Genomic DNA, 13,885 nt, shown 5'->3' with positions numbered 1-13,885 from the left:
ATGTAAAACAAGAATACGTATTGTAAAAATAATTATTAACATACTAACATTAATGAGCTTCTTCTTGAACACAATCATTATTCACAAATTTGAGCACTTAGGTTTCTGCACTTCAATGCAGTCAATTGACCAAGACCCGGATTACGAGTTTGTACGACTCAAGGTGCTAGCTAGTGCACCTCATGAATATTGATACTCTAGGTACGCTATTTATCGTGTGCAATAAATAGCTCCTATTCAGAGTCCTTGGGAAATAACATGCAGATTTTGGTGCTTGAAGCACCAAAACAGCTGGTTACTGTAAATGCCGTAGACTTTTCCCCTGTTAAATTACGACATTCTTGACCTGTTAAAATCTAGCGAAAAGTGAGGTATTTAATGCACCCAGTGATTACTGGATGCAATAAATACCACCCAACTCGGAACTCCGACCCATTCATAATCAGGGCCTACGTTCTGCATACTACTACTTTAAGCCTACCAACTGCAGGGAAAAACTTGCAGCTCATATGGAATTTCACTTCCAAGGCTTAGAGAAATAGCTACAGGGGTTCTTTGAGCTTTTCTCCTAGTATCCACAGGTGACATCTAGGGTTTCATGGGCACACTTTCCTACTTTCATGATTACAGGGGATGGTGCCCAGAGGGTCCTACATTTTGAATTTCAATCTTCTAAAGGCACTTCCTTTCCACCAGAAAGACGTTTCCAAGTGTTCAACAGTGATGTAGAGGACTACTACTGGCCCACTGATCTGTTAGGCAATAGGCTGGCTTGATCTAGAAGCAATGTGTCATCTTTCAGAGACAACCAGAAGGCTTTTAAGCTGACAAGTAGTTTAGGATCCAAAGAACGTTCAGTAAAGTCAGGGCTTTATGTGGGATGGATCTCACTGGTGCGGAGTACCGGCAGTTTTTCTGAAGGGGGCCTCGAAACTGGTCTCTATCGGGCTCTGTTTTGGGCCCTGGCACAAGTGGTCCGTTTTTTTCCAGACTGCAGTGACAGCAGGCACAGGATGGGCGCATGCACACACTGCTCACTTCTCACTAGTGGAGAAGTTAAGGCATGACGTCATGCCAGGTGAGCATTCTAGTGCAAGTGGAATCCTTTAAAAAGAGATGTATTTTCTCTCCAGATATCCCTTCTCTTTTTAAAATTCAGGAGCAGCAGCATTGTCGTGGTATCACCAGGGTTTTAAGTGGAAGCTTTTTCAAAATTACATACAAGCTATTGCTGTTTATTTATCTTATGCAACTAACATCCATTGACAAAGCCAATAGTCATGACTTGCTGGTGGTATGATGTTACTTGTATCATATATCTGGATTCAATGACAGAAACAGCAAAATACAAGTCGGCCGGCACACTATGCTATGCACAGATTTTTAGCTTACGTCTTTTTAAGCCATGCCCTTAATTACATTGGCCACGCCCTTTTGAGAGGAGCCGCCCCCAGTTTTTTCGTCCCATTTAAAGCCCTGAGTAAAGTCTTCCACAATTTGGCATTAGGAATTCAAGTAACTCACATGTCCTAAATGGAGCTATTACTAGAAACTAAATTAATCAATGGAACTCCTCTTGAATTCGACCAAACCTTTCACAAACTTCTAAAAGAAGAAAGTGAGGAACACATCACAAAGTTTATCTTCCTTTCAACTGAAATTCCAGAATATACACCGTGTCAGGAAATGTGTCCAACTGGAAAGAATGCTGGGAAAAAGTTGCTCAAAGGCTTGTCCATCCTGTTATGATAACAAAGCACTACAGACCTTGAGGACAAAAGGTCCAGATTTTGCGCAAAAAGAATGCAAGATATTCCAACCCACAAAATAAAATAGAATTCGTTTTTTTCTGATTTCTGTGTGAAACGTTTCAGTTTGAATGCAGCAGTCATTTAAAAAATGAAGGCAAATGCAAGGTGTTATCTGCGGTTTAAGATTTTACAGTATGCATACGCATCACTTGAATTACAATGTGTAACTTTCTTCTTGTAGACATAGAGAGTTTCTGAAGACTAAAAGCTAGATGAGTTATTATGAACACCTCACCCATCAACAACTTCAGGAAACGGGCAGCCAACCCAAATGAAATTCAAACATTTCTTGTTACATCACTAGGTTCTTGGTTGGAATATTAACACAGAATGACATGAAAGGGAGAGAGGCATTTCACACTTTTCTGTCCTTCACATAAAACACTACCAAATTAAGTAAATATATACTAAAGTAAATTAAACAGAGTCAGGATTCAAAACTGTAAAATTTCATTTCCCTCTTAGCCTTAGTATCCGATAATCTTTTCCAAACACAAGATTGATCAGTTACTGATGTAATCATTCAAATAACTGGGATGCTTATGCAATCAGACAATTTTTCTACCAACCATACCTTAACTACCATCACTGAGAATACTTGTGTCATTGCTCACATATGCCTTTTTATTCCTATGAGTGTATGGGCTATAGGAGAGTAGTTCAAGCAAACAACTATTCTAAATCGACTCATCATCAGTTTTTATTGCATTCTTAAACATGTTTACCATTTTGAGGCCACTGAGAACTTTTCCCACTGCTCACACCCCACAGGAGCCTTCACCTTCACCCAATCTTCAACTTGAATTTCAATGTCTTTCACACAGTTTCTTTTCTCCGTTTCATTCTCCCACATCATTGTACTTCACGCTTTTACCCCACCCCATCCACCCTGAACACAATTTGGTATTAGCAGGCATTCCCATGAAAAGCTCAAATGGAAGCTTTTCCAGTGGATCAATGAAGAGACGCGATATGCTGTGATCCATTCCTGTAATTCCACCCTCTAATCCAAAATTGTTTACTCTAGCCAATTGTTTGCTCGCTTTCAAACTCTTGTTCATCCTCTCCACTGCCCAATTTGTTTCAAGATGATAGACGGAAGTCTTCTTTTGTTGCATTCCATAAAACTTTAAATAACTGTCCATCTCAAAAGAACAAAAGTGAGGTCCATTATCAGACAAAAATAATTTTGATTACTCTCTTAAATATTTCTTGCACAAATGTGCTTCTGCCTGTGGAAGAGATATCCTGTGCACATGCAACCTCTACCCAGCTTGAGAAGAGATACATTAACACACTCAGATAGGGAGTGAGATGTTCTGCGAGCAAAGGTTTCACCATACTGCTACCTCATCCCATGGAGATGTTGAAAGTTTTCTACACACCATGGGCATTTGTCTGACATGTAACGCTTTGTTGCTATTGTTGCATTCCATGCAACCCCTACTATTCATTCTACTTCTGTTCCTACACCTGACCACCATACATTTGAGCCCAATCTTTCTTTGGTCTTAACTATGCCCGAGTAACCCTCATGAGCTAAAGATAATGCTCCTCTTAAATCTTCTGGAGGTACAAGTCTTGTTCCCCTCAACAAAATGTCATTATCTGCAAACAAATCCTCTTTAACCATATACCATGACTTTTCTAACTATTCTAACTTTACAAATTGTAACACTTCTAGCACTTTGGACAGCACAGAAGCTTTTTCCAATTCAAATGTCCACTCTTCTTCAGCTACAGGTCCCATCATGTCCTCACAGAAAGTAAAGTTTTTACTTCTCTAAACTCATCTTGTACATCACTATTAGCATCACTCAAAGCTAAGTGGGACAAGCAATATGCTGGACACTTCTTCACTCCTGGTAGATGCTCGATATTGAAATTAAACTCTTAAAGAGCAATCACCAACACCTTCTTGTTCTTGAAGAAATAGAACCCAGCCCCTTTTTCATGAATGCCCCCTCAAAGGTTTGTGGTTTGAATTAACTTTAAATGTAGTGCCCCACAACAAATTCCTAAACGTCATGAATTCTGAATAGATAGCCAGAACTCCTCTCTCAATGAGTAATTGAACTCCGACCCTCTCAAACAATTTGATGCACAAGTGCTCAACTATCCCACCCTTGCCATTTTGTACTAACAGCACCTACACCTTTGAAACGTATATCAATTACAAAAAAACTCTAATCACCAGGCAGAAGTGCATGTACACTGCATACTACAGACCTTCTTTTAAGTGCATTAAATTCCCCATGACATTCTTGGTTTAACTTAAAGTTCACCCTCTTGCACAACAAACTCCTCAGGTGGACAGACATCTGCATATTCCTTTATGAACTTATTGTAATATTCCACCATACCTAGCAATGACAAGAGTGCTCCTTTTGTACACAGCTCTTTTAATTCAACAATGGCATTAACTAAAACGTTCTTGGGTAAGACGGATATATGTTGCCCTACAAGATTTACCTCATGCATCCTAGACTTTCATTTTTCTTTTCTGAACGTCAAACCTGCTCTCATCAACATACTCAAGCCCAAATGTACTCTCACATCATGTTTACTCATTGTCTCACCACAGATCAAAAGATCATCCCAATACCATTGAATGCCAGGTATTCCACTCAAAACGTATGACATCACTCTCTGGAAAACTGAAGCTGCAGATTTCAAGCCAAAAGGCATGTTTGTGAACTTATATGCCCCCTTGGCCGTGATAAAAGCTGCCAAATCTTGTGAGCAACAGTCTAAATCCACTTGATGATAGAAAAAAGTTAAATCAAGCATTGTAAAAAAAAAAAAAAAAAATGGCCCCAGTAGAGTGGTCACAATCTCATCAATGTTGGGAAAAGGAAACCTATCTACTCTGTCACTTTTCTACTGAGAGCTCCAACATCTATGAATAAACAAATATCGCTATTTGCTTTCTTGGCTACAACTTTCGGTGCCAACTATTCAATTGCCTATACAGGTAACATTACTACCATGTTATTGAGAAAATCTAGTTCAGTACTCACACAGTCCTGTACACTTACAGGCAGGCGTCTTACTTTTGCAACGACAGGTATTGCATCCCTACTTAATTTAATTCTATGTTTGTATCCTAGGACTCAACCCAATTCATTATAAAATACCCATTCAAACGCAGTTTCAAAGTCAACCACATATTGCTCGATTTCTTTTAGTTTCACTTGAGGACTGGCATTGGGATTCAACATGACTTTTAACAGTCATTGATGAGGCCACCCTATCATCACCTTTGTTTGAAATATATATCTTACCAATCTTGTATTTTCTACCTAGTTCCAAACAAGAATGAAAATACCCCAACATTTTTATGGGTGTTCTACCATTACCCCAAGGATGCACTTCCATATTACACATGTTGACCCTCCCTTTGAGGATTTCTTCAAATGTGGAGACACACAAGGCCTAACACAAATGTAATCATTCTAAAGTTGTGCAGAACAGAGAGAGTATTTACCATACTTGGCAAATACTCATGCCCTGAAGTGGTATTTTTTTTTACATGTTATACATGCTATTCCGAGTTATTGAAGTGGGAATGTGGCGCTTTACATGTAGAGCCTGTATTTACTTCACTGTATTCCATGTGTTTAGTTGTTTTCAAGGCATCCTTCCAGCAATACATTTTAGACATTTTTACTGGTGAAATCGGTTAGGTGCAACACTGCAGTGGTGAGATAGTTGTCGAACAAATCTAAATTCCATTCCCTGAGTAAATTCCAATTCGACAGCACATGAAATATACAGTATAGTCTATGTATGCAGAACCTTCCTCTTTGTTATTGGCACAGGTTTAAAGTGCAGCAAGGGTGTCCTTGAACAACACATTTCAACTTTAAGTGTGGATAACTGTAGCTTTGAAGCTTTGCGAATATCATATTTAACTACCATTATGAGAGGACGACTTATATTGGAACCAATTTTTTCATCTAGCAGAAGGAATATCCTTTTTAATCTATGGCCATTGAAATGCTCCTTTTGTTAAACAAAAAGGCATGACCCTTTTTAAAAGTACATAATCAATTCTAAATAGCAAAGCAGGGGCACAAACTGAATAGCCTCATTCGTATTTTAATATGCAGGTAAACATTAAATGCTGGTAAAATCTGGCGGAATCTTATCACAAATAAATATTGTGGACTTTTTATGAATTACAAATCAAAGTTCATGGAATATTTTTTTCTGTGAGAGAATAACAGCTGATAGATTACCTATTCAGGATCAACATTTAAAAAAATAACATTAACTGGTGATTGAATAACATAATTGAAACATCAAATGACTGTCAAAATAGAAGATATATTAAATGTGCCCATACCTGTGAACTCTTCATGGCATTCACACGAGTATCCGCCCTCTCTACTTCGACACAAACCATTCCGTCCACAGGGGTTGGAGTAGCACAAATCGATCTCAGTTTCACAATAGTCACCAGTAAATCCAGGTGGACACCTGCACCTCAATCCATTGATCGGATGGATGGGGCGGAAAAGAACTGTGTGTGAGCTGATAAACGGAGAAGAGCTGTCAAATTTCAAAACAGAAACGCACTTCATGTAGTTTTCACAAGGCTCCCGGAGGCAGATATTATCATCAAATGGTAGGACCCGTTGGGTGGAGATCATGGTTAGAAGAGTTCTATTGAGGTAGATCTGCTCCTGGAGATCCTCTGATGGAAAAAACTTATTCCGAACCCCACCTGGAAGCAAAGCTGAGAAGGTCACATTTAAGATGTTGGTACTGACGTCAGTGTCATTTTGAATATTGAAGACAAATATTCCATCCTTGGTGGTAGACAGTACTGTGGCCACACCTTCCACAAAGAGTGAGAGGAGAGGGGAGAGGAATCTTTCCTGGGACATGTTTTCCAGCCGGACTGTGATGCTGTTGGTCAACATGTCATCAGTGATGATAGTCACCCGAAGGGTACAGTATGCAGTGACACTGTGAACTCCATCTAAGGATCCAAAAGAAAAGAAAAATGTAAGACAAAATCAACCAAACACCAATGCTGCACAATGATCCAAGTAAAAATGTGTCTTAACAACTATGCTTTCCACAGTATTGACGAGCTGTTTCTGTTGTTAATCCTAGTAGCACACTTAACACAAAACCTTCATAGAGCAGAATGTATTTGTTTATGACCAGGAACCAATGACTCTGGGCTTGGGTTTTCCTTTTGCACACCAATCTTCTCTGCTACCATAGTCCAATTGGCTTAATTGACAGGATTCAAAATGACCACTACCAGATGCATTACATTATTAAATAACGTCTCAGAGCTGGAGCACTATTACCAAGGTGGTTTGGAATCATCAGGTGACCTTACACAATATGACATTTGTAAGGCACTTATTTTTTTTAGAAAAGATTACATCGACCAGACATTAGAATTACAGATTATTAACGGGTATGAAAAATGTTTAACAAAATCAACAAATCAAGTATTTGCAAATTAGAGCACCTCACATGCTCTAGTTTCAGACAAGAATATAGAGGTGTTTAACCCCCTTGAACACAAAGAAATTGAAGTCTGAACCAAACAATAAATCTAGAAAATGTTTTTGACAACACTCAATTGGGTACAAAATTCAGAAAATTTACACTTCCATAAAAAGTTTCACATACAAATGCTGGGCAAAACAGAATGTTAAAGAAAGGAATTTCCACTCAACAACCTGATGAGAGTAGGCGGATGCAAAAGGAGAAAAAGACATCAGGTCAGTCCTACTGCACATTGACTGTAGATTGTAGTGACAAATTTTGCAATAAGACTCTGAATAAAATCAGTGAAGCCATAAATATAATCAAATTAGACCAGTTGTGAAGGAAACTAACCAAGAATACACATGAAATAACATCAATGGCACTGTTGAGGCACTGCAATACAAAACTTACACTAACAAAGTATGAATGCTGGAGCAGACATACACTGCAAACGAAGACCAGACAGAATCTGGCAGTGGGACAACATCTTGCACCCACACTGGACAGGATCCACCCTACCTAGTCACCTCTACACAAGATGCTGTTTTTCAATGAGCAAACATTGTGCCTGTAAACTGAAAAGAAGGGAATGTTTCTCAGGGGACTTTATAACCAACCTTTGGAGGAGAGGGGGTTAGTGGAAGGCCATTCTCCTTCAAGGTGCAGAGAAAGAGGCCACCTCGTGATCCAAGTTTTTGTTAGATGAACCTCTTTCTAAATGAGCCAGGAGCCCCCAATTTCAACAATTCATACACCTGAGATGTCCTTCCAGGTTCACATAAACAGTGTCCATGACATTTTCCGACTAACAATCACATGAATGGGTTCCTTTTATTTTATTCATTGTATGTAAATGCATCTTATTTGGATGCCCTGAAAATATGGCATGGACAACTCCTACTGAACCGGCAGTCAATACCCTCGCCATAGAGAAGGCGGAATTTTTTGCAGATAAACACATTAAAATATGAAACAGAATATCCAACAAACCGGTGTCTTAATATGAGAAAAAAGATTGTGAGACCTATAGTTATTTATTTGTGTTGTGGTTTAATATCCATGGCACCTCAATCCTTGCCACTTCTCTGAGGTCCATACAGCTGCGCCCCGCACACCCCATGCAAAACAGCAACACGTGCATAGCAAGGGCTGAAGTTAGCCCTCTTGCAAGCCACAGATATCAGTGGAAACCCAACATGTAACTATCAGCCTGCTGAACACCGTCTCTATGACCCAGGGGGCTGTAAACTTGTCTCCAAATAGAGCGCCTGTGTTATCAGTGAGGTCTCGCTTGGCTGCAAAGGAGTTCCCTGCAGCCTGTGTAGATCTACTTAAATTAGCTGATTTGTAATCTACAAACACGCCTTCCATAATGAATTGAAATGTACACAATTCCACTGCTAAGGCAGTAATAACTGATATGCTATCTGCCTATAATCAGCTACTGGAGATATGGTTGGTGCTTTATTGTGCCACTGTAGTAGCAGTACTTCATTTGACTCGATGGCTGCAGGTGGGGCCCCCGGCACTCATTTTTGGGGACCAGCACTTAATTTTCATCAGCAGACTTTGACCCAGAACAAGAGACAGAAAGGCAGAAAAGGGGGCAATGGGAGGAGGAAGAGACAGACAGGAAAAACATGAAAAAGGGAGAGAGCAGGGATGAAAGGGAACCTGCAAACTTGAGACAAAGGGGTATGCAGTGACTAATATTCCCTATGGAATTTGGCATGATAAATGCACACAAAATTATGTGTGAAAATGTTTGGTGATAGTGTGGTTTGATCAGTGCACACATGTAGTATTATTGTTAATCCCTGGGATTTAAAAACCCGTCCGGTGATCACTAACATTGTCAATACTATTGCAGTAAACCATTCGAAAATATAGATTCACAGACACCTGACCCATTAACAAAGAAAATGTTGTTTGCTACCATACCCATTTTGCAGCAATTCAATGTTCAGTTTATTATCAATCATATAGAATGTAGCTATGATTTTGTAACCTGTTTTCTGTATTCAAGTTCAACTCATTTGAAAAAAATAAAACTGTTATCGTGAACTTTTCTGAATTCTGAGTTAGAGGATCTGTAGAGATTTGCACCCAAAGGTGGAACTTCCAAAAGGAGAAAATCTTCTAATGCTGCAGGTTTTTCACAATACAAAGTTTAGGTTTAGTGGGGAGGAAAAAATGTCAGAGGCAAGACAGCGCAATAATGCAAAATGGTTGAAATCTCCACAAGGCCAGAATTTTTGGAGTATTCATAAACGTATTTGTATAGCTTATCCCATCATGGAAATACTTGTAATTCTACTTCAGAAAAAAAGTTGGTGTATGTCTGTTTTCAGAGATGCTGTGAAAAGTGAACAACCGCCAAAAAATGGGGCTGTAGGGAAAATCGTTTCTCATCAGGTAAAATACCTCGATGGTGGAGGAAAAAAAGGAAAATGCTAATGCACATTTTTGCAAAACTTTTGGTCTATCTTTAGCCCATCATTTTTCCCTCCTGCATAAATGAACGCACACATTATCTGGCTGGCTGATTTGGTCATTGCAAACCCTTTAATGCAGTGGTACCGCCCAACCACTTTTTAAATCAGATTCCATGTGCCCTTTCCGGACTCCCAGTTTAAATCTTCTCCCAAGTGCATTTACAACTATAAGTAATCAAATAGTTGCCTTCTTGATGGAGGACCTGAACCATTGTCTCAATAAGGAAGCTTTATGCCTATAACGTCCTCAAAAAATGTACCAATACTCTTTTGTTGCCCCTTAAAACAAAACAGCTAACTAGTCTAAATCACAAAGTCATCCTTATGGTTCCATTAAATCTGGCACAATTTATAACGTTGGACTACAAGTTATTTCTTTAATACAATAAATAACAAAATTAACCCATCAGCACAGAACCATCCCCATTTCTTGCCCGATCATTCTGCAAACATTTATGTGCTATTTTTTGAAGGCGGAATGACCTCCGAGCAGATTTCGTGCTAGATAAATACCAGTGGGGGTGTTTAATTCTGTATTGACCCAAACACCTCCTACAGTAGGAGTAAACATCTGAGTATCTCTGGTTCCCAACAGTAAGAAACTGTGGCCAGAGCATGCCTTGTCCAGTTGCACCAAAAAGCCCTTAGCTGTGCTTCACTTCATGACACGCACATTACTAATCCCCTACAAAGCAAGTGTGAACTTTATCCACAGAGGAGGTCATTAATACTCAAATGTTAGAAAAAAAAACTTAGGTCTTCATTCATTTCCAGTGGTTGTTGCTTCTGGTTTTCCATAACAAGCGAAATATATTTAATTTGCAATATTTTGGCTGCTCCCATATTTTATAAGAAATATTTTAAAAAACAAAAAATTATTTTTCTTAATTATACCTGAGAATGAGATTGTTCTTTCGACTCATAAATTGAATCTATGGCAATGCATTCTATGCAGGACTCACCACCCAACTCCTAAAAAGACTCCAGACAATAAAGAACTCTGCTGCTAGACTCATCCTCAACCTTCCAAAACGGACCCACATCACCTCCCACATCAGGAACCTCCATTGGCTCCCTATCCAGAAAAGATGCCAATTCAAGATGCCTACAAGGCCCTCCATGGCCAAGGACCAGCAGTGGCGTAACGAAACTTGAGGGGGCCCCCTGCAAGGTACATGGAAGGGCCCCCCTCCTGACTTAATCAGGAATTCTCATGTCAGGATACTGTGCTGAGGGGGCCCCTGTAGCTTGGGGCCCCCCTGCTCCACAGGGGCTGCGGGGGCCTATGTTATGCCACTAAGGACCAAAATAAAACCACCACCACCTGAACTTCCACCAACCCTCCGGACACCGGCACTCTGTCTTACTCGCCTTGCGCTACGCCGAAGCAAAAGTTGAGGGGGTTACTTCTCCTACCTCACTGCCAAGTCCTGGAACGATCTTCCCCTGCACCTCCGTACATCATCTTCCGTTCCTGAATTAAGAAAGGAACTTAAAACCTGGCTCATCCACAGATCTTAGCAAGAACCCAGCGCCTGGATACCTTTGTGGGCGATTAAACAGGCTCTGCAAATCAGAGTGGATGGATTGATCTACATTCCTTCCTTCAAGATAAACCAAAAACCCTGCACTGCGTTTTTAAGTTCACATTAACAGTTCAGCTTTTTTCGGTGATACATTTTCAATATTGCCAATTATTTTTCTAGTTATGCATTTTTGGATTCTTATACCCCAGCAAGACAAGTCACTTATTTTTGGAGTTTAAGCTCACAAACACAGCTGTCAAGTGGTTCCATGCAGCGATTGTTGGTGACTTTAAGCCAGTGCTGTGGTTTTTCCAGACACATATTGGCCTACAAGTCCCAGCAGGCTTCGTTCTGTTGCCTGAAAAGCTTTCTCTCGCAGAAAGTAACCCTAATAACATGAGGCAAATAAGTCTAAGCCGTTTCACTGCGTAAAAAGGACAACACTTGCAAGGCAGTTTCGGAACATTTTCGATTGTTGTATGGCATCAGAAACTAGCTCATTCCTCAGTAGTGTGCCCCCGCAGTGCCACTGCAACCCCCTTTCAGCCATTTCATTTAAGTCTCAGCCCGACCCCACATCAAGGCACACGCACCAGCTGTGGGCGTGCACGTTTCCAAAGAGATGCCAATTTGACTCTTCAAATGAGAGGGCCGTCAGGGCCAGATGACAAGGCCGCGGGTAATGAGCGCCATTGTGCGGGGCTCTCGGCACATTCCATCGCGCTTGGATCACTCTCTTTGGGTCAAGGAGGGGGTTTATTTTGGTCGCCAAGTGTCCCTTTCCGGTACTACTTCAGCAGCAAAGGAATGTGCCATGCGAGGACAGTCAGCACTCAGCAGAGCACTGTAGCACCGGCCACCCATCAAGGGGCCGAGCCCAGAGAGGTAGGCCAGCCCACAGGTAAAACACAGGACAAATTACACAGAACAGCTGGCAGAACCCAGACGGACAGGACAACCCACAGGTAAAATAAAACACCGGACAAATAACACATAACAGCTGGCAGAACCCAGAGAGACAGGCCAGCCCACAGGTAAAACACAGGACAAATAACACAGAACAGTCGTCAAGGGGCAGAACCCAGAGAGGCAGGCCAGCCCACAGGACAACCAACACAGAACAGTCGTCAAGGGGCAGAACCCAGAGAGGCAGGCCAGCCCACAGGACAACTGACACAGAACAGTTGGCAGAACCTAGACGGACAGGACAACCCACAGGTAAAATAAAACACAGGACAACTAACACAGAACAGCTGGCAGAACCTAGAGGGACAGGACAACCCACAGGTAAAATAAAACACTGGACAACTAACACAGAACAGCCGGCAAGGGACAGAACCCAGAGAGGGAGGCCAACCCACAGGACAACCAACACAGAACAGCCGGCAAGGGGCGGAACCCAGAGAGGCAGGACAACCCACAGGTAAAACACAGGACAACTAACACAGAACACCTGGCAAGGGGCCGAACCCAGACAGGCAGGCCAAGTCACCCGTAAAACACAGGACAACTAACAGAGAACAGCCGGCAAGGGGGAAGAGTGGAAGGACAGCAGGTATAGACAGGCCACTGCCTTCAAACATTGGGTACATAGTAAGTGACGCCAAGCTAACAACATGCGCCGCCAACGTTAGTTTCCCCCAACATAGAGGAAAGGCCTCAAACCCATGACATCCAGCAAAGGACAACAAGCAAATAATACCGTACCCTGCAAACGACACAACCCTCAGGCAACAGGCACATGCCGAGTGACATTTAGAAATTTACACAACCAGAAAGCACGATATCCCCACCTAAAGGGGCCGCACTAAGACAGAAAACACACTAGGAAGGACACAATGCTCGACCCTCAAGAAAATGACGCAAAACACACTAGGAAGGACACAATGCTCGACCCTCAAGAAAACGACGCAAAACACACTAGGAAGGACACAATGCTCGACCCTCAAGAAAACGACGAAAAACACACTAGGAAAGACAATGCTCGACCCTCAAGAAAATGACGCAAAACACACTAGTAAGGACACAATGCTCGACCCTCAAGAAAACGACGCAAAACACACTGGGAAGGACACAATGCTCGACCCTCAAGAAAATGACGCAAAACACACTAGGAAGGACACAATGCTCGACCCTCAAGAAAATGACGCAAAACACACTAGGAAGGACACAATGCTCGACCCTCAAGAAAGCAACGCAAAACACACTAGGAAGGACACAATGCTCGACCCTCAAGAAAATGACGCAAAACACACTAGGAAGGACACAATGCTCGACCCTCAAGAAAACGACGCAAAACACACTAGGAAGGACACAATTCTCGACCCTCAAGAAAAACGATGACCGGCAGACAGCACGCAGCAAAGGACATGGCCGTAAGACACTGCACAAAAGACATGATCCTCGGGCAATGAAGTACCGTGAAGGACAACACAGAAAGTACATCTCTCGTATGGCACCTACAGAATGGACATTTCAGGAGTATCTATTGTGAAGGCAGCAGGGGCCCCCAGGGCTCTCAATGTGGTCACAGAAC

At 41.5% G+C, this 13,885-nt stretch overlaps 1 protein-coding gene across 3 annotated transcripts in view; it reads right to left on the bottom strand.

Moving 5' to 3' along the window:
• CELSR1 (cadherin EGF LAG seven-pass G-type receptor 1) overlaps window positions 1-13,885 on the bottom strand; it is a 543,153-nt gene that overhangs the window by 373,749 nt on the left and 155,519 nt on the right. For all 3 annotated transcript variants that reach the window (XM_078679766.1, XM_078679759.1, XM_078679776.1), the window contains exon 2: window positions 6,160-6,798. In XM_078679766.1, coding sequence (XP_078535892.1) covers window positions 6,160-6,798 — 639 coding nt within the window. The remainder of the gene's footprint in view (window positions 1-6,159; window positions 6,799-13,885) is intronic.

This window comes from Lissotriton helveticus, chromosome 1_1 (genome assembly GCF_964261635.1).
Source record: "Lissotriton helveticus chromosome 1_1, aLisHel1.1, whole genome shotgun sequence".
In the NCBI taxonomy this organism is placed as follows: Eukaryota; Metazoa; Chordata; class Amphibia; order Caudata; family Salamandridae; genus Lissotriton; species Lissotriton helveticus.
The sequence above is the reverse complement of the archived record's forward strand: the minus strand, read 5'-3'. Positions and strand labels throughout refer to the sequence as shown.